Raw genomic sequence first — 27,105 nt, 5'->3', positions numbered from 1 at the left:
AAGAGTAATTGAATCTGATTTAAACGGTTTCGGTGGATTTTGAGAACTAATCAGACCGCTGTTATCTATTTTCGGCCCATCCTTGTGTCTTAAAGCCCTGATTTGGTCCGCCGACGCCGAAAACCAAACCGAACCGGTTCGGTCCGGCATCGTAGTCTAAGCCGACCCTACCCACCTCCTCAACAGACGAGAAAAGAGGTAAAAATAGTAAGCAAAACGCGAGAGCGAGAGAGAGAGAGGAGATCGGAGAGATCTGTAAACAAAGACGCTCTCCCAAATCCGCTTCCCTCCTCAACCCTTCGCCGATCTCAGAGAGCTCGTTGCCTCGATCCTTCCGTGATCGCATGATTCCATTTCTTCGATTCGTGTGATCCCTCTGGAGATCCGATACTTTGAAGCTCCTCGCTCCTCCTCCTCAAAACAATCTTTTTTCTTCTCGTCCTGGTCCCGGCGGACACCGGAATTGGGCATTCTAGGTAGATAAAAAGGGAGGAGGTAGGGTTTTCTCGATGGCTTCCGCGAAGGTCATGTCCAATTCAGTAGCCTCATCGCGCAAGCAAGGGCACCTCGAATTGGGCAAGAAGAAGGTATTGTTTGCGGCTGTCTTGGTTGATGTTTTCGATGTTTGTTTGCGAGATCCAGTATCAAGAAATTGGAAATTGGGTTTTTTTTTATTATCATTTAGTGTATCAAGAAACCTTCAACTTGTCATCTTTAAAATTAAAATTAGGGTATTTCTTGTACAGGAATCTTGTTTGAAACCTTGTCATCTTTTTATCAGGTATTTTTTGTATATCAAGAAACCTTCAACTTGTCAAGGTATTCTTTGATCATTTAGTTTACTAGAGGAATCTTATTTGAGACCTTGTCATCTTTTTATTAGGAATTTTTTTTGTATCTCAAGAAACCTTCAACTTGTCAAGGTATTCTTTGATCATTTAGTTTACTTGGTGCTTTTAACAAGAATCTCGTCAAATCGTTGTTAGCATAGTTCACAGGCGAGACCGATCTTTTTGAATTCATGGAAGCAGCTTAAGGTCTAAGAGGGAAGCCCTTCAGAATGACAGTGCATTTCTTGTCTAAGGATAGGGAAAAGGACTTTCCTATATGTTCAGAAGAAATGTTCTTCAGTTGATGTGCACATACATTAAGCCATTGCTTGGTTGAGGTTAATCGCTTTTGGTTTGTTTGTTGATTGAAAATTTTGTTGGATGTTCTTTAAAAATGTGCATATCATTGTGAATGTGTAATACCTAATATACAATTATGTTGTGTCTTTTTCTGTTATTCTATAAAATTTAGGTTGTGAGATTATTCTTTTAATTAGATGGAGGAGTCAAACCATACTTTTCTTTGATGTTTTATTGCAATTTATTTTTTGGACAAGCTTTTAAGAAAATTAACTAATTATTTTTAAAAAAGTTACTTCTCATTTTTTATTTTACTATACCTATGAAAAAAAATGAAAGCAAAAAAGTGCATGCCTCTTTGGCAAAGCTAGATGCCTATTGATGTATCCTATCTCACCGTTAGAAGTTGCGTGCAAGATCTAACTTCTTATCTTTTAAAGGCTGATCTACTTCAACTAATAGGAAGTTTACATTTCCATAAGAGAATCTGTGACCAACTAATAGAAGAAGGTGATGAAAGCAAAATGATTTGCAAGTAATTTTTGTATTCTGTTAGATCCCTTCTTGCAATATGGACTTCTTATCTTTTTGAACTCCTTTCTTTTTTTTTCCAATATTTCTTATGTCATTTTATTTTCTCATACCTCTATGCATATCCAAGTTCTTTGCGGTTATCTTTTTTTTTTCCCTTTTTTGTTTTAGGTTGTCTGATATAAGATTTATTGGTTGGAGAGTAATGGAATTGTAAATCATACTTTGCATTTTGGTTTGGGAGTTAATACTTTAAACTGGGTTCTTTTTTTCTTGGGTTTTAGTACTCAAAAGGAGAAAGAAAAGGATAAAAACAAAAGGATGTTTTGTATTTTCTTTGAAACTTTTGAAACATTTGGTCTTGCATGTGACATTTACTAACCAACATGAAAAGTGGTGTTACTTGCATACCATAAATTGACTCCATATACTTTGGCATCATTAAAACTCTTGAGCTAATTCACCAGTTCATTGGACCTCAATAGGAGGATATTTTCGAGGATCACATGACTCCCTTTGATGGTCTCTTTAGTATGAATTAGTCAACTTGCAAGGTTTTTTGCAAGCTAATCAGATACTATCCAGACTCCTCTCAAGCTAGCAGAATATTATACTCTTTTTACATTGTTGAAAGGAAACAAACATTGTTGATTTTTCTTTGACATTTGGAAGAAAATAGAGCTCATTGCATTTTAACATTTTCTCCGATAGTTTTTAACCAAGATTTTTCTATGCTCTGTTTTGCGTTATCTTCTTGTTCTGCTTTCTCTTTGTCCTTTGATTTGATCAATGGTAGTCAGTATCAAAGTGCTTCTGTCCTTTTCTATGCTGCCTTATGGCCACCCTTGTCTCTCCCAATTGCTGCCCTAGCATAGTCTTTTTCAATACCCCATCTCTATATCCAACACGACTTCATTGCATCTTCTTCTCTGTGACTAAACATGCCTTATTGATCAAAGCTCATGGATCCATGTGGTCCAAACCAAGGATTTTAATTTTAATTTTGAATGGTACGGTCGCATAACTATGAGATGTCAGAAACCACAACAAATTCCAAGGTCAATGGTTGTTGAGAAGGGGGGGGACTAAATGGCCTAATGCTAGAATAGGAGAAGCAATATGAAAGATTGTGGGAAATATATCAATTAAAACATTTATTGTTTCCTAGAGGGTGGAAGCCCAGAACCATTGTTTTACATCAACATGTTATTGCAATTTGAATTCTTGTAGGTAATACATTAACAAATATGAAAATCTAAGACGAGGTTTTTAATTTTGGGTACAAGACCATTCTGGTGGCTAGGAATGGTCTGATTAGTATTGGTGTACCATGTGTCAGTACATTGATACACACCGAGTTTATAAAAAAGCCTGAAAAAAGAAAGAAATAAGTTACTGTCTAGTACAAGCCTTGTACTAGGTGGTACAGGTCCTGTACGGGGCCGACTGTCCAGTTTACCCTGGTCTGCATATAGGTAGGCTGTCGGACCGATAAATACCACATATACCAAACTGTTCCGGGCAGTATTACAAACTTAAGATATACACCGACTTGATGCTTAGCATACATATCACGTTTCTGTGTGTATATATGTCTGCATTGCATGTGTGATGCTTTGCACAATCTTCCAAGGTTACAGCTGGCATACTCTATGGTTTAACTCTTTCAGGTGCCCTTTATGTTTTTTACTTTTTGCTGGGTGAGAGTTTTAATGGAACTAACTTCTGATGTGAGTTATTTATTCGTTTTTAACAGTTGGAGGAGTTCCGGAAGAAAAAAGCTGCTAAACAGGTTGCATCTGTTGGACACTTGCAATCAACTGATGTAGACCAATATGAAAATTCTTCTAAAACTAATCAGCATAAGGAAGATGATTCTTCAGGTACAGGTGGCACAAATGTTGTCAAAACTTCTGGGGTTGTGATATCCTATGAAGATAAAGCAGTTAATTCTTCCCAAAACAGCGATGTTGATTTGTCAACTAGGATGCCTGTTAATTCTACTGCCTGGAACTATAACAATCATATATCACATGGTAATTCAGAGCAAGAAGTTGTTAAGGATAAAGTCCTCAGATTACCTGACAGCTCAACTTTTTCTGAATCGGCTAATGGTTATTATGACCACTGGAGAGAGAAAAATGAGCTTAGTGGTAACGAGGAATCAAAGGTTGGATCAGCTGATGGTTTTAAAGCAGATCAGCATATTGCTTTTGATCCAGATATCACAAAGCCATATATTGATGGGAATATCCATGGTCCAGGGTTTCATTTGCATAATGTTGAATCAGGTGATTTCGAGAACAGAGTTTCTTCCACAAGTCACATGCATGATAGGGATGTGTCAGGTGCTTATAATATGAGCACTCTTCCTGAAAAGTCGGAAAGTATTTCTGCAATGCACACCTTGGGTTATCCTAGTGCATCAACCAAGATATATGATGGTAATTAAGTTCCAACTTTCCATCACGCCTGTTAGAGCATCATTTTGCTATGAATTATATTTATATTCAGGGCTTCAGTTCTTAACAAAATAATTGTCTGCTTATGCAGTGGAGAAACCTTTTCAAATCAGCAACAAAGATAATCATGGTACTGCTAGTGCGGGAGGGAGGATAGCTGATGCCATTAGTCGTCGCCTTAATGTTGACAATTCAACTTGGCGTGCACCAGAATCTTTTTCTGCAGGCTTCAGTTCTGGTTTTGGAAGATCCTCTGGTGAAACTTTTCCTGTGACTAGCTATGGAACCACATTTGGTCGATCACGTCCATCATTTCTCGACTCACTTGGTGTGCCCAGAGTTTCTTCAATATCTAACGTTTCACATGGCGACCCTGATAGTATTGTTACACCTGTATCACTTGACAATTCAAAATTCCAGAACACAGAGGCTCAGTTATCAGCTTCCCTGCAGCAGCCATCTGCAGATAACTCCATGGAACAGTCACTTAGGTTGACAACTCTTGATTCCACTAGAGAAAAGCAATCATCTTTTAGCACTATGGGATTCTTTGATGAGGAGCAACAGCCGAAGCAGAGAGCAACAGATCAAGATATCCAGAGGGATCATGAGTTTCCATCTTTGAAAAAAGACGAAGATTTTGCTTCTTTGGAGCAGGTTATTTGATTCCATTCGTAGACATTATCTTGATAATCCTATTCTAAAGATAATATATTTTCTATCCTATTTTGACTAAGGCTCTTTTAAGAAAAACACGATTTAATTTTTTTAAAAGAATATGAAAGGTATGGTTATCAATTAAAAATCCTTTATCTGCCACCTTATGTGGTGTTACAATAAAAAATTAGTCTTAAGATGATCATAACTTGACGTTGATTTTAATGAAGAAAGATGAACTCATAATTTTAGCAATATTATGATCATTTTATTTTTCAGTTTCTATTGGTTTGATAATTTTGAATAGTGATGTATCAACTATCATCTGTGATACATGTTGTTATTATTCATAATATCTAGGTTGGTTTTATGACTGTAAATATAATAGAACCATGTTAACATATTTATGAACATGACATCTCGATAGAAACATATTATGGTAACTTAGGAGTGAAGCAAGTCAGTGACAATGCATCATACACAATTTCAAATAATACATGTTTTCCTAATTTTTATACACAATATATGAAGTCTCAACAGCAACAAAACTCCACTCTATAAAATTTTCAAAGTTGTATCTTCATGTGATGATGGTAGACCTCATAGTATAATTGATAAGTTTATATTGAATTGTTCTATGGATCAGTGTCTCCTGGATGGTGCATGCGGATGAAGTCAGGAATATACTTGAGATAAGGAATGTCTAGATGGACAAGTATCAACATGCATTAATATTGTGTATGGTACCACTTTGATTTGGGGTAATTTGGGGTATACCCTTTACAAGGCAGTTTTTGTCTTGTTGTTCTATTGAAATAGTACATATTGCTGATGCCAAGAAGTGAGGGAGACAACGTCTTGTTATTTCCATGGCTCTATTGACCACAGAAGTCACAACTTTTCTGATTAAGGACTTCCACAAAGGAAAAAAGATCCTAGTAAACTGGAAGCGAAATTCTTACTCAAAATTTTATTAAAAATAATTTTAAATTTCATTCAAGCTATTAGGTTTTAGAAAAAAAAAAGCATAGCACTGGTTGATCCAGTAGAAAGCATAGGTTTTTTTCCCCATTAACTTGATCAAGCATGTTTTAATTGCAGTTGCTTTGTTTGTACTATTCTGATGGGAATATATCATAGGTCTTAAAACTTTACTTGATCATAAATTTTTTTTGTGGTGCTTGTTACTTATTTGGTACAATGTGATTGTCATAGTTATATAGCTAACTCAATTAGGATCCTTATGTTATTTTGCTTTTGAAATTTTTACAGTAATGATAAATGAATTTGCCATCATTAAATCTGTTTCTATTAATTTTTCTGTATGAAAATAGTTAATGTTCACTTCTCAGCAGTCATATTTTCTGTCTTACAGCATATTGAGGATTTAACTAAAGAAAAATTCTCGTTGCAACGGGCTTTACAGACAGCTCAAACACTAGCAGAGTCCTTAGCTGCAGAGAATTCATCATTAACTGATAGCTTTAACCAACAGGTGTGCTCTTTGACCATGGATTGGCAATTTCTCTGTATGCTAATGTCAAAGCTGATTGTGTGAGAGTATTGGTTTTGCAAAAGACATTTTTTATCCAAGCCTGACATTTGGCTTGTTGCCTCAGGGGAAAGTAGTTAATCAGTTAAAATCTGACATGGAAAGGTTGCAGGAGGAGATCAAGGCTCAAATGGTTAGTCCTTTTACCTTAGGTGCATGATGTATCTTTTGTTTACTTCTTTCAGCATACTGTTAGCATGTAGATTGTTTAGTCATTCCTTTGCTGATGATAAAACAACTTATATTCAGCAGTTTAAACTTAAACAAAGTTCAATTATATATGATTTCCAAACTTTTGCTGGAAGGGGTTTGACGTAGGACAACCTGAAGGGTACTAACGATTAAGGTATTAGGAATAGTGTTGGTGGAAAACAAAAGGGACAAACTAAAGAGGGAGGAGCTGATTAACACATGCCCGATTAATAGGAAAATCAATTCAAAGAACGAAAACATAATTATTGAAATTTAAATACATACCAGGCTTGAGAAGAAACAAAGACAACAATGCTGCTCTTCTTGACTAGCTTTACTTAATCATGAGGCTAATCCACTAGTTTCTAGTGTCGTGTAGCTATTAGGTTCTCAGTAGTTTGGGGTTTTGTGTATCATGTATGGTCAAGTGAAGTATATGACAACAAGAATCTTAGAGCTTTAAGGATAATGTAATGGAGACTTTTAAATGGTACGATAATTAAGGAGAGAGGATAGCGAGATAAGGAATCAATAAATTTCTTAAATTCGCTCCAAGCCCTCATAATTTACTTTGAGAGGAAGATTGTGCCCTCAAACCACTCTCATACATAGTTGTTCATTCTCATTTATTATTCAATGTCTTAGTTACCATTCCTTTTCCCTTTTTAAAACTTTCTGTTAGTGATTTAAGAAGAAAGGAAATCACAAAAAAGTTTGGAGAAGTTAATTTTACAGATTTTTATTGACAAATTGTTTTTTTTGTTAAAATGTATCAGATCAATAGACTTTTATCTTCAATAGACTTTTATCTTTGTAGAATGATGAATTATTTTTGTAGAGATGCAAGATTTGTAATCTTAAGTCAATATCAAAAAATGATTTCTTTCACTTTTTACCTCATTGGCTTTCTTTTTTCTCCTTGAGCCATCTAAGAAAGCTAAAGTAGCATTGGAGATGTTGCCATGTGGTATAGTAATTGCAATTTCACTTGGGTTGACTCGTATCTATCTGTATTTACCGATCCAAGCCCGAACTAAGATACTTACCACCTCTATTTTGGACAGCCCTGTTAAAATAACTTTTGCTTCAAATAGGGCTCATTTTCATTAGCCCTCTTCTCTATATGCATAGAGCCTGAAATCACGAACCAACCACTGTCATACATCGCTGTCCACCTCCCCCACACTGCACATCATTGACCTTGGGTATGCTTCCCACTCTTTCTCCTCCTGTTCCCCCACTACTGAAGGCCCTCTTCTCTGTATGTGTGGAGCATGAAATCACGAGCCAACCACTGCCGTTTACTGTTACCTACCTCCTTGCCACCCATCATGCATCGTTGATGTAGGGTATGCTTCCTCCCCTTCTCCTCATATTCCTTCTCCTCTTCCTTCACCATTTCCACTTTTTCCTTCCTCTTACATCACATCCTCCTCCATGCCTCGTCCTCCTGCTCTTCTTCTCTTCTCTTCCGCTACCGTGTCCTCGTCTTCTTTTCTTTTCTTCCTTATTTTTCTTCCTTCCTCTACTGCCTCCCTTCTTCCTTCCTCTTCCTCCTTTTCCTCCATCGCCTCCTCTTCTTCCTTCCTCTTACACCTTCCTCTGCTTCTTTCTTCCTCTTCTTCCTCTTCAGTACATATTGGTATACCATCTGCTGGCACACTAGTACCAGGAAGTATGTATTGGTCCAGCCAGGGATATATACAATACTATGGTAAAATATTGTAATCCTTGATGTGGTAATCCACATCAACTTCTGATTTGTTTTACAAAAACCCACTTTTAAGTACTACAATTATTACAAAAAGAGAACAAAAGGTTAAACTGAAAACATGTTTAATTGAACCTGAATCGAAGTTCATCACCAATCCAAAGTGATGCAGGTTGGCCTTTCTTTTTTCCTCTTAATGTAGAGTTGTTAGGTGCCTCAGTTTTCTTCAGGGCCATTTATAAAATAGTTGTATTGCAGATATTCAGATAGTTTCTGTCTCGCTTCCTCATGAGTTTGGGTTGAGAGACATTGGACCTGCTTGCAGTTCGAGATTCCAATATCGAACAAACAGCTGTGAACAGTTTATTATTAGTTCATTTATTAAATTGCAGAAAATTTTGCATAGCATGTCGTCACCTAGAAATTGGGATGTTGGTGATAAATGTCATGAAGTGAAGTCTCTGTTAGCAAGATAAATCTATATATTTTTTAGCATTTTTAAAATTTAGATTCTGCACTGACATGTATGCAAATTCAAACTGGTCATGTGGCTACCACTTATACTAGTCGTGGTTTCTATTACATGTGATATAACTTGTTACAACTGTGGTATATATTGGATGGTATTAGCAAATTGTATTCACATTATTATCGACTTTGAATGTTAACAGCTTGCTTTCGAGTCTGTTAAGTTGGAGTATACAAATGCGCAGCTGGAATGCAATGCTGCTGATGAAAGAGCCAAACTACTTGCATCTGAAGTTATTAGCTTAGAAGAGAAGGTAGCTGATTGTTTGTTACTTTAGTGCTGATCTAAGAATTGATTATATTAACTTGACTTCTTAATCAAGACAACATTGTTTAGAATCTTGATATCTTTTCCAAAGAGATACTTCTTTTAATGTAGAGGATGTTTCTACAGCTTGATTTGTTTTCAACATTTCCTTTTTCTATTCATGTAAAGCAGGTTGAACGTGTGATTCTAGAATTCAGATTTGGTTTTTTGTTGCCTTGAATTAATCTGACAGTCAGACATTGATTGCTTAGTTTATCTAACGTCAAATTTTTTTTTTAATCCTATGATGTATGATACTGCATAATCCATTTGTCAACATGTACATATGTGGATTTTTTTTTGTTGGTTTTAGGTTCCTAAAGAAAAATGAAAGATATAAAAACTTTAAACATCTTTTAATGTGAACAAGATTTTTTGTGCTTTTTTACTTAGTCTTAAGGGTGATCCAGTGCATAAAGTTCCTGCAAATATGCAGGTTGGGCAGGTTCAAAGTATAGTGTATAACACCCCAGTTTAGTCCCATTTCAGAAGTGGGTAAATGCTTAAATTGACTTGTTAGGGATTGATGAATTTATTACCATTAATTTAGGTTTAAACATTTTAGACCAATAGTTACAGCTCAACAAAGTTAATAAATTAATTATCTCATTGCAGACTTTCCTGGTAAGCAAAGAAGTCATTTTCATAAAAATGATGACGGTGCACACAGCTTCCACTAATGTGGCGTCAAGGAGGTTTTCTGCATGTAGCCTTGCTTTACAAGCAAAGAAGCTACTTTTGTGACTGAAATTCTAATCACTTAAGACTGCAAAAGAGCAATAACCATGATACTAAGGCTTTTTTTTTTTTAATGTTCTTCATTTCTTCATTCGTTGTAACAGATTCTTATTCACAAATGTCAGAACATTAGTTACTGTGAGCAATTGAGGAACAATGTTCTGCAAGGGAGCCATGATATGCGACAGCTCCAATATGAGGCATAAAAAAATAAAAATCATAATTAAGAAGAGCAAACAGTTAAACATTGTAAAGATAAATAGATAGTGCAATGATCAAACAAAAGCTCACCTAGTGATATTTTTATGTTCTCTAAAGCATTATTAAAGTGATAAGTCATAATATCAGTGTTAAATTATCATTGGCCATGTTTTATACTTTTAAAGATAATATGACAGTAGAAATGGTAGCAATGAGGAAACATAAACCAAATACGTGACCATATGTTATGCTTATGCAAACTGCATGGTGCTTCCACAGATATATCTGGCTGCGTTTTCATGCATACAAAGGTTGCACAGGTGGCCACACATATATGTATGTGGCTGCAAATGGTTCATTTGCCATTTACCACCAAATATTGAGGGGGCATAGTAACTATTTGACAAGTCATGTGTTAGACTGTTAGTATTAGCTTTATCTATCCATATTCTCAAAGAAACTTGAGGAAAGACCTCGTGGGAATGAATCTTTTCATGTGGATAAAATATGCCTTGTGATCTTTTTGGTGACAATATGCACTTTGACTGGCAGTATTTTCTCTATCATCTCTACTATCAGTGTTGTGGTGAGATTGTTTAGGGTTTTTGAAGTGTTCATTGTTTCAGATTGGTGTCGTGTGTGAAGTCACAATATCAATATAGTTAAGCTATCGTGAATTTGCACATTTGCTAATTACAATAACAATTTCCTGAAAATATTATAGTTTGCGGACCTAGAGTTGTAATACTAATAAGCTAGATCCCAATTGAACTCGATCAGTGTCAATTATTTGAGGACACTTGTGGTCTTGCACATAGTTCGCATTATCGGTTTGTATCGATGTATCGACCAGTTGTCAGTATGGTATGCATCGAGCTACACTGATCCTCTGTTGGACAGGTACGTATTGCCCATACAGAGCAGCATGCTTTGGTACATCAAACCTTGGTCTTACAGGCACTCTCTCGTGTTTGGTGTCTTCATCCCTAAATTGGTTCACCAAAGGGGAGCTTTCCCCTTGGGTTTGTTTCTTTTGACAAAGTACCTTTCAATGATCATATTCTCAACACGTGTTTATTAAACTTCATAAAATCATCATTTTCTTTCATTAAAATTTTCTTATATTTGTTTGGCTTATTTATGAAACTTGATATGTGATTTGGCTTGGTTGACCTTGTCTAATCTTGTTTCCAATATATACTAATCTGGAAACAAATTTATTTTTTTTTTCATATTTTATGTTGTAAATTCATGTTTGACAAGAACAATAAGGAGGACATACCACTAATAATATTTTTATCATATATCTTCATTTTCGGTGGGAAAAAAGTCTTAAAGTGAGTTTCCTATTGTTATTCAGTGAAACATGTGCAAACCAATATCTTTTAGGAATAGAAATTAACACACTATGTCATGGACCCTATGAAAATAAGCACAAGCTAATCACATTTTTAAGTGTGTTGTTTTTTATCATGATGTGAGACCTTGTGTTGAGACTTGGTAGAATTGGTATGTATTTTCTCGTATATCTTGGTATCATCAATATGATAATCCCTGGAATAAAGATCTTTTGGTATCTTTACTCAAGTGTCGAGGAAGCCTACGTTTTAGGGCTTGTAGCACCATTGCAATATATGCTCCTTACGATATTTGTTCAATATTAGTTGTATTGTCGTTTCCCATTAAGTCCTATGTACCACAAGATGTCTTCACCTTTTTCCATCCTCACTTCTTTTCTTTACCCTTATCTTTTCTTTCCTTTTGCTTCATTTGTGTTGGACAAGAAGGCGATCTTAAAATTAGACTAGATAGTGGAAATGCATTTTCAGATATTGAATTTCATGATTTAAAGGGTAAAGTGCAACAATCAAGTCAAAAACTAGTCTTATATTTTATGTTTTGATTGTATGATTTTGATCAAGTGTTTGTTGATATAAATCAAACCTTTTTTTATGAAAAAGTTGCATGCTTCAAACACATCCAACAAATTTTCTAGTTTCATATATGTGCTCAGTGAGCAACTAATTAATGACAACTTGTGGGAATGAGGCTTCCGACATATTTCTTTAGCATAATATGTGATGCTCCTGTTTAATCCCCAAAGTAGAAGTGGAAAGATGAATGTGGATTGTATATAGGCTAGATGATCCTACTTCTATAATATGAGCTTAAGCATATGGACAACATGGTCCTCAAGACTGAAAACAAGTTGGTTTATGGTAATTGAATAGTGAGGAACTCAAACTAGAAAAAATTGGCCATACAAAAAGCTAGAGACACATCAGGGAGCAGTTGGGCTGGACTTCACATGCCATCTATTATGTATTCAAACTTGGGTCTTGACGAGAATGTTAGGTCTTGAGTGAGGCAGATTGTGAAAGCTCAATTTAGTTCTACATTGAGCTTAAACAGTATGAATCATGTGATTTTAGACCTACCAAGTTAGTGTGTGTGTTACAATCATGTAGTATCAGGCATGGTGAAGAGGTACAAGTATGAGAGGGTTAATTGCTGATGAGAGTAGGGGCATATCGTGACATAGAACTATCACTTGGTTGGAACTTGTATTCCGCTTATTAGGTTTGATTTTTGGCTGCAAGTTCGACTTTAAGCTTTGGTGAGCACATCAAACCTTAAAATGAGAGACTATGATACCCTAATTTAGTCTCATATGAAACAAACATTCTTTTTCATAGAATGACCTTCATACAAGTTCTCTAGTTTTAAAATGTGCCAAATCGAAATTTTGTGTTTGAAATGGTGTGATGAAAATCAGCGAAAATCGTGTGAACTTCCACTTTCGGTTGAGATTTACAACTATCGCGTTTCTTTATGAAATAATGTTCATACGATTATTTTAGTGTTAAAATGTTGAGCTATGTCGAACTTTTGCTTTTCAAAGGGTATAAAATTGTGCACACCAGACACTTCAAATTTTGTCACTTCCAAATTTTCTCACCAAACAACATTCATTGTCTCCTTTTTTTGTGTAATGTCGTTCATATAGTTTCTTTTGGATTAAGATATGGTTTCTCTTGGATTAAGATGTTGTGCCAAGTCAAAATCTTACGTTTTTAAAATGGTTCGACCAGTTTTATCATTAGGTTTAATAAATCTAGAAAATTCATGTTCAAGTGACTTACATTTGTTAGGATTTCTAGTATGTGCTAGATATGGAGCTGATCTGTATTTTTGTGAAAGAAATTCAATTTGGTTACATAGATTAGTTTAAAGGATTTATCAGGCATTACGAGTGGCACCATGCCTTTTCAATTGTTGATTGACATGTATTATCGTATTAAGTAAACAAATGAAAAAAATCATATAAGATTGAGTTCTATGATATTTTTTGTTAATTTTGTTAAGAAGGCTGTGACTGGTCATTCCCTGTATTACATATTCCAGAATAACTTACTATGTCATCTATTTTCCTTTTCTTTCTAGCCTTTATTTGATGAGTAAAATCATTGCTAGTGTTGTTTTTTTCCAAACACTTATATACATTCATTGGTATCATCAACTTAGTTCGCTAATCTATTTATGGTATAAACATAAACATTAAATAGGCACTAAGATTGAGGTCAAACGAGCTAAAGCTGGAAAAGCAATTGGAGAACTTGAATTCTGAGATTACATCATTCAAGTAAGTTCAGCTTTTGTTCGATTTATTTATTTATTCATTTTTGCTGATTATCGACCTCGTAGTCAAATTCTGATTTATGAGATGTTGATTTGATATGAGTCAGATGAGTGAGCAGTTATCTTGGAACAGATGTGAAAAATCAGAATACAAAGGCAATTATTGTATCATATTCAATGCTAAAGTTTCTTGTACTCCTCTAATTAAGTATGAGTCTATAAAAGTGCCTAATTTATAAACAATGCATGTGATATGTTCAAACATTTAACTGTGTAGTGTCCATCTTCTTTAAGAAGCATTTCATGTGATGGTTAATGAAAGGCGATATGAAGTCTTGTGTTGTTCATATTATTATGTTTTTTGTCATTAAAGTACCAAGGCTGTATGGCACTGATTTGTGTTTCCTTGAATCTGTTCCTATTTCTGATAAAATATTTCTGCAAGATTGTGTCTAATTTCTAAACCTTCAATTTGGTATTGCTAATTTTCTTATTGTCTTGCTAAAGCATTTAAACAATATGACTATATTTGTCTTTGCACTTGTACTTTTTTAACATCATAAAAATTGACAATAAGAAAATTAAGGGCTTTCTTTTTTTTGGCTCACTTATTACTTTTTAGCTAAATATGAGATTTATGAGTAAGCTTAATTTATCATATTTCTAAACAAAAGACTGATTGTTATTTCAATTTATAAGAAAAAAATTGAAAATTGTTTCTGTATAATTCTAGAAAAGATGTGAAGTCCTAATATACTCTTCATAGTGTATTCTGTAACAATCTAGGAAAGAGGGAATATGCTACTTTTCTTCCTGGAAGAAAAGTAACGAAAGAGGGCTGAAGATTCAAGATTTTTTCTGCTTTAAATAGTGAATGTACCTGGTTTCATGACATTCTTCATTACCATCATGGTACGCTAGGTAGCTTATGAGTATTCATTCGTCTATACAGGCGTAAAGTTTCTGTTCTAGAGAAAGAGCGCCAAGATTTTCAGTCTACTGTTGATGCCCTACAAGAAGGTATGATATCTCTTCATCTATGTAGTCCTAGATTTACTAGTAATCTACAAGAAGGTATGATATTTTAACCTGATTGTAACTGGATCCAAGTCATCTAGGATGCTCTCTTGGGATCGTGTTGGGTGTCTTTTAAGAATTTTTACCCATAGGTGGGTGGGGTCCAGCTTGAGTTAAGTTTATGCTATCTTGAAAGTAATGTTCAACTTGAACTGACCTATCCATTTTTTATGCTCTTCAGGAAATACGAAGTGAAAAATATCTCAACTCGTTAAACTGGTCTACCTAATCCTATATAACCTGATCTCACCCAGTGTGGATCAGCCCTGATCAAGATATCTTGACCCATTAGTGAATCTACTTAGGTTTGTGTCAGCTTTATAGGTCCTTAGTTTTCTTTCTTAACTTGAACTGACCCATCAACACTCCTCTCTGTTGTAATATGCATTATGGCTAAGTTCCTTATTCCTTCTGTTATTTTTCCTTAACTACGTCTTGCAGATTTAGCATGCACATTCACACTTTAGTTTGCTGATTCCCCAAATTTCAGAAGATGAGTTGGTGCAGAAATATTGGTATTCAGAGAAAATATGAGAGAGAGAGAGAGAGAGAGAGAGAGAGAGAGAGAGATTCATGTACCAATTTTCTATGTCAGCTCTCCAGGACACTCCCCTTGAACACCAACTTGTACTAATAATCTAAGATGACCTTTACCATGGAGAATATCAAGCCTTATATAACACAATCTTTGTCATGAGCGGAGCTTTTGCTGAGTGCCACACTTTTGGCCAGAAGACAGATTCAGAACAAAATAACTGGTTTGTTTTTGGCCAACTGAAATTACCCTCATCATGGTCTATATCTTGATTTTAGTGCTGTTGTACTCGTACCCGTACTGATCCAACCGATTGTTGAAACTGGTATAAAAAAGAAATTAAAATTTTTTGGATATGAAACCTTGGGCCTTTTGTTGAAAGTTGCTAGAAACATTTGGTGCTAATCTGTTGCAACGTTGGCTTCCAAATATTGTCTTTACATATTTATGTTCTTCTTTGTGTAGAAATATGCACATTTTCTTTAATGTTTTGTTTATTTACATGGCCTGTTGTCATGAAATCTATTTCTTATTGTGCTTGCATTAAACAGAGAAGAAAGTGTTGCAGTCTATGCTACGAAAGGCATCTACAGATGGAAAAACTAAGCATACAACGGAAATTTCTTCTATTAAACAAGATGCATCTACATCCACAGATGATTTAGGTATGAACTTTATGCTGTTCGTTAGGTTGATTCTTATGATATAAACTGTTCCATGAAATAGATATGGTTGGCTGGCAATACATTATGGTTTCTTGGCATAATGAATAATCAATGTAAAATCCACCAGTTGAGATTTTTTTTTTAAGGACGATTTCCCTAGAAAATATCCACATTTTGGGTATTTCCCAAACAGTACCCCCATTTTGATTTTTTCAAATAATACCTCATAATTCAAAAACTATCCAAACTGCCCCCCTCTTCCACCTCCACTGTTGCCTCCGCTTCTGCCACCACTGCCGCTGCCAATTTGAGGATGGGAGGAGGAGGAGGAGAGGGTGGGTGGTGGGGAAGAAGGGGAGAGGAGGAGGGTGAAAGACGGGCAGTGGGAGAGGAGGAGAGGGCGGGTGGCGGGCAAGGAGGGTTCGTGGAGGAGGGATAGTTTTGATATTTTTTGAATTAGGGGTATTGTTTGGAAAAAAAAAAGTCAAAATGGGGATACTGGTTGGGAAATTTTCAAAATGTGAGTATTTTCTAGGAAAATTGCCCTTTTTTTACTGATACTCCTAATGTAGTGAGTAGGATAACAAAGCATTAAATACTGTAATTTATTATTATGTTTGTACTTCTTAGAATATGATGCTGGCTTTCATATTCTGGGTACACAATTTGAACTACTCTACCTATAAATGTGCTACATTTTCTTTTATGCTGTCCTCAAATAGGCTTAATCCACAAAATCTTATGCTTGTGTTTTGAGGTTTTTCTTAGCATGTGTTAGATGCTGGAAGCAGATTTTCTTCATGGTGAAGTAGAAGAAATGACAATGAAAATAGTCCTTTATGGTTTGTCAGAGGTGTTGAATCAAGATTGAAAATTTTCTTAATGGGGTAGACAAAATGACTGAAGAATCATCCTTTAAATTTGTTAGTAGTTAAACTTGACCTAATTGTGGACCTTTAGGAAATATCTTCTTCTTTTAGTCATACAAGTTGCTTCAAGATTTTTTTAAACATATGTAGTTTGGTCCTCCAGATGTCAAAGATAATGAGAACAATGCTCAAGGAACAATGATGAACAGTGGCATAAATGCAATGCAAGATGTCGGACCATCTGCAGCTCTGTCTACTGTCTCAGCCTCTTTCCTTGATGATAGAAGAATGGATCTTCCAGATGCACACATTGATCTGCCACAAGACCAGCTCAGAATGATCGAGAACATTAAGGCTTTGATATCTGAGGTTGGACTTTATTATAACTATGCTTCCTACATGTTTCTTTTTATAAAATAACTGCACATGGGCAGAATCCAATCTATGTAATTTTTTTTAACTCTTCTCTCATTTGATATACTAAATGGAGAGGTTTATAAATTTCAGTTAGCAGTGGAGAAGGAAGAGCTGGTACAAGCATTGAGAATTGAGTCATCAAATTGTTCCAAACTCAAGGTAATGATGATTTCATATGACAAACAAAAGATTTGGTGATTTGTGACGACTAATGCAGTTAGTTTTTCAGAAAGGTGCTTAACTGAAATAGTCTGATGACACATTTCCAGTGTGACAATGAATACTGCAAAGCAATTAGTACCAACAAGTCTTAGTCAGCATATAGTTTTGTAAACACTGCTATTGGACTCTCCTAATAAATTAATACGTAGAACTTCAAACCAAATATAACAAAATCTGGCAAGAATCTCATTAATTTCTTGAAGGATTGAGTGGCAGTCTTGTAACTGTCCATAGTTGAAGAATTATAAAATGAACTTGACCTCGTATCATGCTTAGGCTCATGATGCTTCTTGTAGTGTTGATTATTATATATACTATTTGTTGAATTATGGGATTAGGAAAGAGCATCCAACCCAACCCAAACCCAAATCACAAGGTTTGCTCATGCATTTTCGGAGGGGGACAATGCATGGATTTATTCGAGTGACAACATGCAAATGCTTGTTCAGATGATGGAATGCAAAAAATTGCTGGATGTTTTTGGGGTTTTGTATCTGCAAATTTTCTTAATTTTGTTTGCACTATTGATTGGTAGCAATCATTATGTATTGATGAATTTCATCACGTGGAGTCTGTTATGCAACAGTTGACCATTTTCTTCCTTTCCAATGATTAATGTGTTTTTTGTCCTTTTGCCATGATTGCTGAAGGATTTGAACAAAGATTTGTCCCAGAAACTTGAGGCGCAAACACAGAGGTTAGAACTCTTGACCTCTCAAAGAATGGCTAACGAGAATGTCTTGGCAAAACCAATTGATATGCATAGCACACATGAAACGATGGAATATGCTGATGAGGGTGATGAGGTACTGCTTGCTTCCTTTAATTGTTCAAGTTCTCCATTGCTTATCCAATTTCATATTACAAACTAGTCGACTTAATTCTTTTGTGTGTGTGTGTGTGTTGTCATCTTTGATAAAACAATCGTTTCTTTTGTTGATAAATTGGCCATCAAAGTTCCCTTAACAGAGCATCTTTCTTTTAGGTGGTTGAGAGAGTGTTGGGTTGGATAATGAAGCTCTTCCCTGGAGGTCCAGCGAAGCGTCGGACCAGCAAGCTTCTCTGATGTGGAGAATGATGGAATTGTTGAACCGTCTTTACTATCTCCTAGTGTTATATTGAGGTACTCAACATGTACATGCTCCGCTAGTTTGTAGCCATTCTTTTTTTACGCTTTTTTGGGGATAGGAAAAGAAAATTGGAGGTATTTCTTCCATAATTACGCGTGGAAATTAAGGCATAGAGCCATCACATTATTTTTCTATTGTGCTCCTTGTTGGCTCTCGTTGGTGGTTAGGGATGGGGGGAGTGGGGAGGGGGTAAGGGAGGGGTGGACATATGAGAAGCAACTGTTGTATTAGCTCTGTTCTAAGTTCTTCCCATTTTTTATTTTTGTTTGCGGCTCATTGCAGTGAAGTGTAACCCACCATATGCATATCGAATATACTGTTATACTGATCTTGTTAAATTGATTTATAGTTTGAAACGAGAATATGTTGAAACTTGATAGTCTCTCTCTCTCTCTCTCTCTCTCTCTCTCTGGAAGGTTTGAAGGTTATTCTATGGGTCTTGCACATTACGCGAAGGATTTGTTGTGTTCTTTTAGCTTGCTATATAATGGACATTATACTTGCATTATTTGCTTAATTGCTTTGTGGGTTTTATCAGCTAAAAACTCTAATAAGAAACATGTAAACCAAATAATGTGGTTGAGCAAAGTAAAGTTTGAAAGGTTCATGTAAGCATTATGGTCGTTGGTGTATCGTATGCAGACCGCTATGGTGATCATGGCAAGTATTTGGTGTGGATGAATAATGGCAAGTATAAGGAAAATGTGAATTATTATTATTGTTGTTCTTCTTGTTGTTGTAATATTATGTATGCTTTATTCTAGGCACCAAGAAGTGCACAAGGGATGAAAACAAGAGACAAGAAATGCACCAAGTTGCTGAGCCCAAGTGTCCAAACAAGAGACGAGAAAGCTGAACCTCCTTCAATTTATCTACTCAGTGAATGAAGAAGGAACGAGCCACCCACACTTGTTTTTGTCGCGTCTCACAGGAGTCAACCACCGCCAGCATTTGAAGTCAAGATTGTGCAGACTCTTTTCACGGCATGTGACTCGCAATGGAGGTCGGCCATGCTTTGCCATGGCTCATACCGTGAGCCAAAGGCAGCGGTGACATCAAGCCACAAAAGCCTGCTTCCTGCCCAATAATAATGTGTGCCGAGCTCACATGTGACTCGCCGAGTTTCTCGTCTTTGTTCCTCGCCATCACTGAAATAAATCTTGTCCTGCTGCGTCGGACATTGAAGACGCAGTCGAGTTAAAACTGTTGGGTCCATGTGCAACTGGAAGTGAGAAAACAATTAACTTTGGTGCTCTACCCGATCATACATATTAATTCCTCAAGGCTATATTTCTGCTTGTTTTTTTCTTTTCCTACCCCCTCAGACAAACCACTGATAAGATCGTTGAGACATTGCAAAAGAATGTTTTTCCGGAGGCAGAAGCATATTCTATGGACGGTACAACTTGATGTCTCACTGACCGCGTTGAGACGAGAAAGAGCCAAATCTGGTGAGGTAGCATGTTGACCTCAGTGCCATCCTTCTCGTTGTCCTTTGGTCATGTAATATGTCTAAGCTGTTCATTGCTTTTACTAAATGCAAGCGATCTAAGCAATTATTGACTAAACAATCTGTAGTAGACGCACGATGCCCGTATTCTTAAGTTCCAAATCAGTAGGGATGAAACTAGTTAGGATGTCATGTGTCATGCACAAAAGGTGTTAGTCCAAGTGTCACTGTTCAGATTTTGCCAGCGATGGTAGCTGGTGGTAAGACCTCTCTCTCTCTCTCTCTCTCTCTTTCTTGTTCATATCATCATATCATGGAAGGCATTTTGCCCAAAGGCCATATCCTCAACAATTTTCTACATGATAGAGCAAGACTGGGAAGAGCAACTCAAGGGGCTCAAATCATTGAGCAAGCAAGCACAAAAGAAACTTAGGGGGGGAGCCAAAGAGGGGTGGTTTACCAAATAGTAGGAGGCTTAATGACCACCAAAGTCATGTAGCATTTAGAAGACTACTCCCCCACCATAAGAGCTCCTTATCCAATCCTCCATGTCCTATCACACGCATGAATAGAGATCATGGCCATATTATATTGCAGCAATCACTAATTGAGTCGTTGCTGCATTTCTCCTGCTTCTCCACTAGAGGAGAAAGAGAAAGAGTGGGCACTAAAAGACAGCTGGGTTTGGTGATTATGTTCCGATGCCCTATTAGTTTGCAAGAGAGAGAGAGAGAGAGAGAGAGAGAGAGAGAGAAGCAGACACGCAAAGGAACAGGAACAACGCAGAAGAATTGACAAGGGCACTGACTGGGTGGTTTGATCAACCCCGTGACCCTAAATGCCATTCTTCCGAGTTGTTAAAGAATCAACAACAGCTGCATAAACATCGAGTAAAGGCGACAAGTTTCTGAGATGCTGCTGCATCACCACAACATCATCAGGACCTGCCCATAGTCCGTAGGACCTAAGAGTTCTAGCTGCAGGAGGCAAGGTGGATGATGATGCAAAGGAGGCAGTGTGGTAAAGGCAGGAGGATGAGGAGGAAGGGGGTTTAATCGGACGGATGAGTTCTGGAATCTAACATGTCATTCCATTTCTTTGATGAGAGTCAACTGTTGGGCGGCAGGAAAGCAAACTCGGTAAACCAAAAAGAATAATAATTGCTGAGATTGAAAGCATGAAACTGGTGCAGGTTGTATGGAGTATAAATCATGAGCATGTTGGTATCGAGGAATTAAGCTGCTGTGACTACCGGCACAGGTATGTGCTTGTGTTGAAATATGATCTCTTCATTTGGAAATGTAACCTCAACATGCAGGTGTTTCTTTAGAACCAGATGATGATGGATGTTGTGTACCGACGACGGTCCGTTTCCTATCCCTTCTCTCAGATATCTCCTCTCTTGGGGGGCCCCGCACAGAGCAAGGTCCGTGAGGCAGCCACATAGGATGAGTTGGATCTCTTGGGAGGCAGATTCGGTCGCAAAACTAACACAACAAGTGAATGCGGTGTCAACATGTCCTATTGATGGAGCCCCAACTGCTACCTTTTCCAAACCCAACCCACGAAGCCAACCCCACACGCTCCATCAACCTTACCCTCCGATTTGATGACACCACCCCCTCGTCTCCTCCCAAACCCCAGCTTCTGTGTTCCCTTGCCATCGCCGCAGGTCTCTCTCTCTCTCTCTCTCTCTCCCTCCGATGAAAAGTCCCAAAAGGCCATTTGCTAAGGTTGCCTCACAAGACCCATCTCTCTCTCCTCTTTAATCTCTCCATTTCCCCAAACTACACGCAGCCCAACGCAGAACTCCACAGGACAAGAACAACTCAAAACACCCCTGTCAGGCACTCGGCATTCCTGATCCCATGCATGCATGCATGCATGAGTCTACCCAACATCCTCCTCTACCCTTCTTCCTCCTCTTCTTCTTCTTCTTACCACTACTGCTGCTATCAGTGCTCTATTCAGATAACGACAGTAACTAAAGTGTAGAGATGGATAAGTACCAGAGGCTGATGCCGGTTGTTCTCCTGGTGGTCGTCATCTCTTTCGTGCCCCCTTTGGCTCTTGGCCGGCACTTGGACTCGGTGGACATGGAAGTTCTTCTGGAGGTGAAGAAATCGTTCACGGAGGACCTGCGGCGGGTGCTCGACGACTGGAGCTCGGATAACCCGGACCACTGCTCTTGGACTGGTGTCACCTGCGACCTGGACTCCGGGGTGGTGGCGCTCAACCTCTCCTCCTCGTCCCTGGCCGGCTCCCTCTCCCCTTCCCTCGGCCGGCTGAGCCGACTTGCCACCCTCGACCTCTCCTCCAATCGCCTCACAGGTACCATCCCGAGCCAGCTCGCCAGGCTTTCCGCTCTGACCACACTCTTCCTCTATTCCAACCGCCTCTCGGGCACGATGCCCCCTTCACTCGGCTCGCTCTCCGGCCTCCGAGTCGTCCGGCTCGGCGATAACCCAGGCCTGTCCGGGCCGATTCCGGGCTCGTTCGGCGACCTTCGGAACCTGACCACCCTCGCCCTGGCCCTCTGCAACCTCTCCGGCCCCATTCCGAGTCGACTCGGCCGGCTGACTCAGCTCCACAACCTAGTCCTCCAACAGAACCAGCTAGACGGCCCGATCCCCCCGGAGCTCGGCAATTTGGATAAACTCCAGATCCTAAACCTGGCCGACAATTTGCTCGGGGGAGAAATACCGAGTCAACTCGGCGAGCTGAGCCAACTCACCTACCTCAACCTGATGTCCAACCAGCTCGAAGGGACCATTACAAGTTCTCTCGGCAAACTATCCGGCCTTCGCAATCTGGACTTGTCGATGAACCAGCTCGAAGGCGAGCTCCCGACTGAGCTCGGACAACTCAGTGAACTCAATTATCTAGTCTTGTCCAACAATAAGCTCTCTGGCCACCTGCCGGAGAACCTCTGCCTGAATGCGACGAAATTAGAGCACTTGTTCCTGTCTGGCAACAACTTCACCGGTCGAATTCCAGCCAGCATAGTCCAATGCCGGTCCTTGACGCAATTGGATTTGGCGAACAACAGCTTCACCGGCGCGATCCCCGTCGAACTCGGCGAGCTTGCCAATCTTACTGATCTCTTGCTCAATAACAACAGCCTCTGGGGTTCGATTCCTAGCGAATTCGGCAACCTCAGTAACCTTCAGACGCTGGCTCTCTACCACAATGAGTTGCGAGGCGGACTGCCGGAGGAGATCGGCAAGTTGCAGCAGCTTCAGATACTTTATCTCTACGAGAACCAGCTGTCCGGCGAGATCCCGCCGGCGATCGGGAACTGTTCGAGCTTGCAAATGATCGACTTCTACGGGAACCAGTTTTCCGGCAGCATTCCGGCGTCGATCGGGCGGCTGGAGCAGCTGAGTTTCGTGCACCTGAGGCAGAACGACCTCTCCGGTGAGATCCCCGCGTCATTAGGAAGGTGCCGGCAGCTCACGATTCTCGACTTGGCCGACAACCGGCTCTCTGGCGGGATTCCTGCGACCTTAGGTCTCCTGCAATCGCTCCAGCAGCTCATGCTGTACAACAATTCGCTCGAAGGAAGCATCCCGGAAGAGATGTTCGATTGCCGGAACATCACCAGAGTGAACCTGTCCAACAACCGGTTCAACGGAAGCATCCTCCCGTTATGCGGATCGAGCTCGCTCCTGTCGTTCGATCTCACCAACAACTCATTCAACCTCGAGATTCCGGCGCAGCTTGGGAACTCGCCGGCGCTCGAGAGGATTCGACTCGGGAGCAACCGGCTGGCCGGCGAGATCCCGCCGATGCTCGGAGAAATCGGCGCTCTCTCGCTTTTGGATCTGTCGAGCAATTCGCTGACCGGAGTGATACCGGAGGAACTGGCGTCATGCAAGAATCTCACCCACATTGTTCTGAACAATAACCAGCTCACCGGAGTCATCCCGACGTGGGTCGGAAGCTTGCCGCAGCTGGGGGAGCTCAAGCTCTCTTCGAACAGATTCTTTGGGCCTCTTCCTATCGAGCTCTTCAATTGCTCCAAGCTACTGAAGCTGTCTCTCGATGATAACTCATTGAATGGTTCGCTCCCGAGCGAAGTCGGCAAGCTTGCGTCTCTGAATGTACTCGACTTTGCTCGCAACCAGCTTTCTGGAGGAATCCCTGCTTCCATAGGGAGGCTAAGCAAGCTTTATGACCTCCGGTTGTCGCACAATCTGTTCTCGGGGCCGATCCTGATGGAGCTCGGACAACTGCAGGAGCTACAGAGTGCGTTGGACCTCAGCTTCAACGACCTCAGCGGTGAGATTCCATCGTCCCTGGCGTCGCTTGCTAAGCTCGAAGATCTCAACCTCTCCCACAATTCGCTGGCGGGAGAGGTACCGCGACAAATAGGTGAAATGAGCAGCTTGGTGGAGCTCGACCTCTCGCACAACAATCTGCAGGGGCAACTGGATGAGCGATTCGCCCGCTGGCTGCCGCAGTCCTTCGCCGCCAACCTTGCACTCTGCGGGTATCCTCTCCCACCGTGCGGCGTTGCGCGGTCCGCCCACCACCGCTCCACGTCAAGCTCTGCGGCTGTAGCCGCGATCTCTGCCTCCGTGACGCTGGTGATCATTCTCCTCCTGATCGCCGCGGTGATATGGATCAGAAGGTGGTGTACGAAGAGAACAATTGAGGTCAATTGCACGTACTCCTCGAGGAGTTCTTCGCAGGCTCACAGAGAACTGATCATGAAGGGGTCCCGGAGGCGGGAGCTAAAATGGGACGCAATCATGGAAGCAACGTGCAACCTGAGCGACGAGTTCGTCATCGGCTCAGGCGGGTCGGGCACCGTCTACAGAGCCGAATTGCCGTCCGGCGAGACAGTGGCCGTGAAGAAGATTCTGCACCAGCACAGGGAATCTCTGTTGCAGGACAAGAGCTTCGTGAGAGAGGTGAAAATACTAGGCCGGATCAGGCACCGGCACTTTGTGAAGCTGCTGGGGTTCCTCAGCAGCAACGACGGGGAGCATCTGTTGGTGTACGAGTACATGGAGAATGGCAGCTTGTGGGATTGGCTGCACAAGCCCGGAGTGAGCCAGAAGAGGAAGCGAGAGCTGAATTGGGAGGCCAGGTTGAAGATTGCGATCGGCCTCGCCAAAGGAGTGGAGTACCTGCACCATGACTGCGTTCCGAGGATCGTTCACAGGGACATCAAGTCCGGCAATGTGCTGCTAGACGGCGACATGGAGGCGCATCTCGGAGACTTCGGGCTGGCCAAGGCGGTCACGGACGGCACCGAGACTGGCTCCTGCTTCGCCGGATCATATGGCTACATGGCACCAGGTATTTTGTCGAATACCTGGCCACCACGGTCACTGTTGCATCGACTAAACTTCCATTGCTGCTATATGTGCAGAATATGCGTACTCCCTGAAGGCGACAGAGAAGAGCGATGTGTATAGCATGGGAATAGTTCTCATGGAGCTCGTGAGCGGGTTGATGCCGACGGATCGTACCTTCGGAGGAGACATGGATATGGTGAGGTGGGTGCAGTCTCGAGTTGCGTCGGCGTCTTCGTCGTCGGTGGCGGAGCGGGAGGAGTTGCTGGATCCTGCTCTGAGGCTGCTGGCATCGCACGGGGAGTCGTCCATGTACGATGTGCTGGATGTGGCCTTGCAATGCACCAGGACGACTCCCGCCGAGCGGCCCAGCTCGCGGCACGTCTCGGATCGGCTGCTCCGCATTTCGCTGAAGATTCACAGGGCGGGCTCTGGAAAGAAAACTGCAGTCTAAACATTCTGATGAGGAATTAGATGACGATGATGATGAGTTGTTTTGGTTGAGAACCACTACAAGCATTAATCTTCCAATCTTTTACCGTGCATAACACATTGTTTGTAATACTATAGAACAGGAATTTGCGAAACGAACCTCGATTAACTCGAGCGTTCTTCATCAGCAATTCCAAGAATCGATCGATAAGATCTCCAAAGCAACTTTGCGCCGTGCTCAGCCACCCACCGATTTACGCCTGAAACTGCCATCAAGAACGCTCCGGTGGAATCTACAATTAGGTTTTCAGATTCGACGCTTCAAGCCAGTGAATTAATCGGAGAAAGAAGGCTAAGAGGGGACGGGACAGGTGCAAGAAACGGACCGAAGTCGGTGGCCATGGCCTTGTCGAGCGTCTCGTCCGGTTTTACGAACTGGTTGACGAAGACGAGCCCCGGCCGCGTCCCCAGCACGTGCTTCCATGGATTCTGCAATGTACCGTAGAACCGATGGAACCCACCCATCAAGAACTCAAGAACAACAAATCGGGAAAGAAGGTTAGGGTTTCGCGACGTCCTCCTTGAGCTTCTTGTCCGGTTTCACGACCAGGTTGACGAAGACGGCTCCCGGCCCTCTCCCCATCACGGGCTTCCATGGATTCCGCAATATACCGTAGAACCGATCGATCCCATCCATCAAGAACTCAAGAACAAGAAATCGGGAAAGAGGAATAGGGTTTCGCTCTCGAACGCCCTGCGCAATCTCCCACCATCGTCGTCGTCGTCGTCGCCGTCGCCGTCGTCTCTCTCTCCTCTCTCTCTCTCTGAGAATAATGGGTTGATGGGGCCGTCTCCTGGTCTTGGGTTTTCTATTAGACTTAATGGTTGAGCCTGGCCCTGTGCAATGCCCAATCAGATAACTCATCGTGTTTGTTTGCAATTGAGCCCTCGTTCTTGTAAGTAATTATACTGTGGTCCTTCTGCTTCTCGCAAAACCGCCATGTTATTTTTCATATGAGACCTCGTCATTGGACTATTTATATTTCGGTTCTCCTTCTGTTTAGCATATAAGTCCTCCTCTTGGTATTAAAAGCGTTATATTTGTTTTCACCCAATTTGATTTTTTTCACATAAGCCCTCATCTTTAAGACTAATATTATTTTAGCTCTTTTTGCTCTTTGGATATTGGAAAATGACTATGCCTATAAGCCATTCTCTTTGGGAGTAATTATATTCTGATTTCTCCCTCTTTATCATCATATATATCCCAATCTGTACCAGTAGAATTTATTAGACTAAAACTTTGTTTGCTGTATATTCGAAAATAACATATGAGTTAAACAAATTTGCTCATTAC

At 40.1% G+C, this 27,105-nt stretch overlaps 2 protein-coding genes and 2 long non-coding RNA genes across 6 annotated transcripts; 2 read left to right on the top strand and 2 right to left on the bottom strand.

Moving 5' to 3' along the window:
• Nucleotides 1–195: 195 nt before the first annotated feature.
• LOC103997639 (protein BLISTER) lies at nucleotides 196–19,851 on the top strand. 2 transcript variants are annotated; one of them, XR_672658.3, is made up of 14 exons: nucleotides 196–587; nucleotides 3,418–4,105; nucleotides 4,215–4,780; nucleotides 6,156–6,275; nucleotides 6,400–6,465; nucleotides 8,907–9,017; nucleotides 13,576–13,652; nucleotides 14,601–14,668; nucleotides 15,812–15,925; nucleotides 16,958–17,163; nucleotides 17,302–17,370; nucleotides 18,084–18,239; nucleotides 18,419–18,556; nucleotides 19,328–19,851. XR_672658.3 is itself a non-coding variant. In XM_065167552.1 (13 exons), exons 1-13 carry the CDS (start codon nucleotides 510–512, stop codon nucleotides 18,497–18,499), a joined length of 2,400 nt encoding a protein of 799 aa, XP_065023624.1. In that variant the 5' UTR covers nucleotides 196–509; the 3' UTR covers nucleotides 18,500–18,919. The 2 variants fall into 2 exon arrangements, 1 of the variants encoding a protein (XP_065023624.1); XM_065167552.1 differs by lacking the exon at nucleotides 19,328–19,851 and having other exon boundaries at nucleotides 18,419–18,919.
• On the bottom strand, nucleotides 19,256–22,161 carry LOC135649315 (uncharacterized). The gene is made up of 2 exons (XR_010501231.1): nucleotides 22,023–22,161; nucleotides 19,256–19,785 (listed from the first exon to the last, which is right to left on the bottom strand). It is a non-coding gene; the product is annotated as an uncharacterized LOC135649315 (long non-coding RNA).
• LOC135649313 (LRR receptor-like serine/threonine-protein kinase GSO1) lies at nucleotides 21,567–26,100 on the top strand. Its single transcript, XM_065167551.1, has 2 exons — nucleotides 21,567–25,320; nucleotides 25,394–26,100. The coding sequence occupies exons 1-2, from the start codon at nucleotides 22,011–22,013 to the stop codon at nucleotides 25,768–25,770; spliced, it is 3,687 nt and encodes a 1,228-aa protein (XP_065023623.1). The 5' UTR covers nucleotides 21,567–22,010; the 3' UTR covers nucleotides 25,771–26,100.
• LOC135649314 (uncharacterized) lies at nucleotides 25,271–26,674 on the bottom strand. Of its 2 annotated transcripts, none has more exons than XR_010501230.1 (4): nucleotides 26,135–26,674; nucleotides 25,909–26,041; nucleotides 25,494–25,775; nucleotides 25,271–25,407 (listed from the first exon to the last, which is right to left on the bottom strand). It is a non-coding gene; the product is annotated as an uncharacterized LOC135649314 (long non-coding RNA). The 2 variants fall into 2 exon arrangements; XR_010501229.1 differs by having other exon boundaries at nucleotides 25,494–25,766; nucleotides 26,135–26,669.
• Between the last annotated feature and the right edge of the window lie 431 nt (nucleotides 26,675–27,105).

The sequence above is a fragment of the Musa acuminata genome, chromosome BXJ3-9, assembly GCF_036884655.1.
Source record: "Musa acuminata AAA Group cultivar baxijiao chromosome BXJ3-9, Cavendish_Baxijiao_AAA, whole genome shotgun sequence".
Taxonomy (NCBI): Eukaryota; Viridiplantae; Streptophyta; class Magnoliopsida; order Zingiberales; family Musaceae; genus Musa; species Musa acuminata.
Note: the sequence above shows the minus strand (reverse complement) of the source record. Positions and strands in the feature narration are given on the sequence as shown.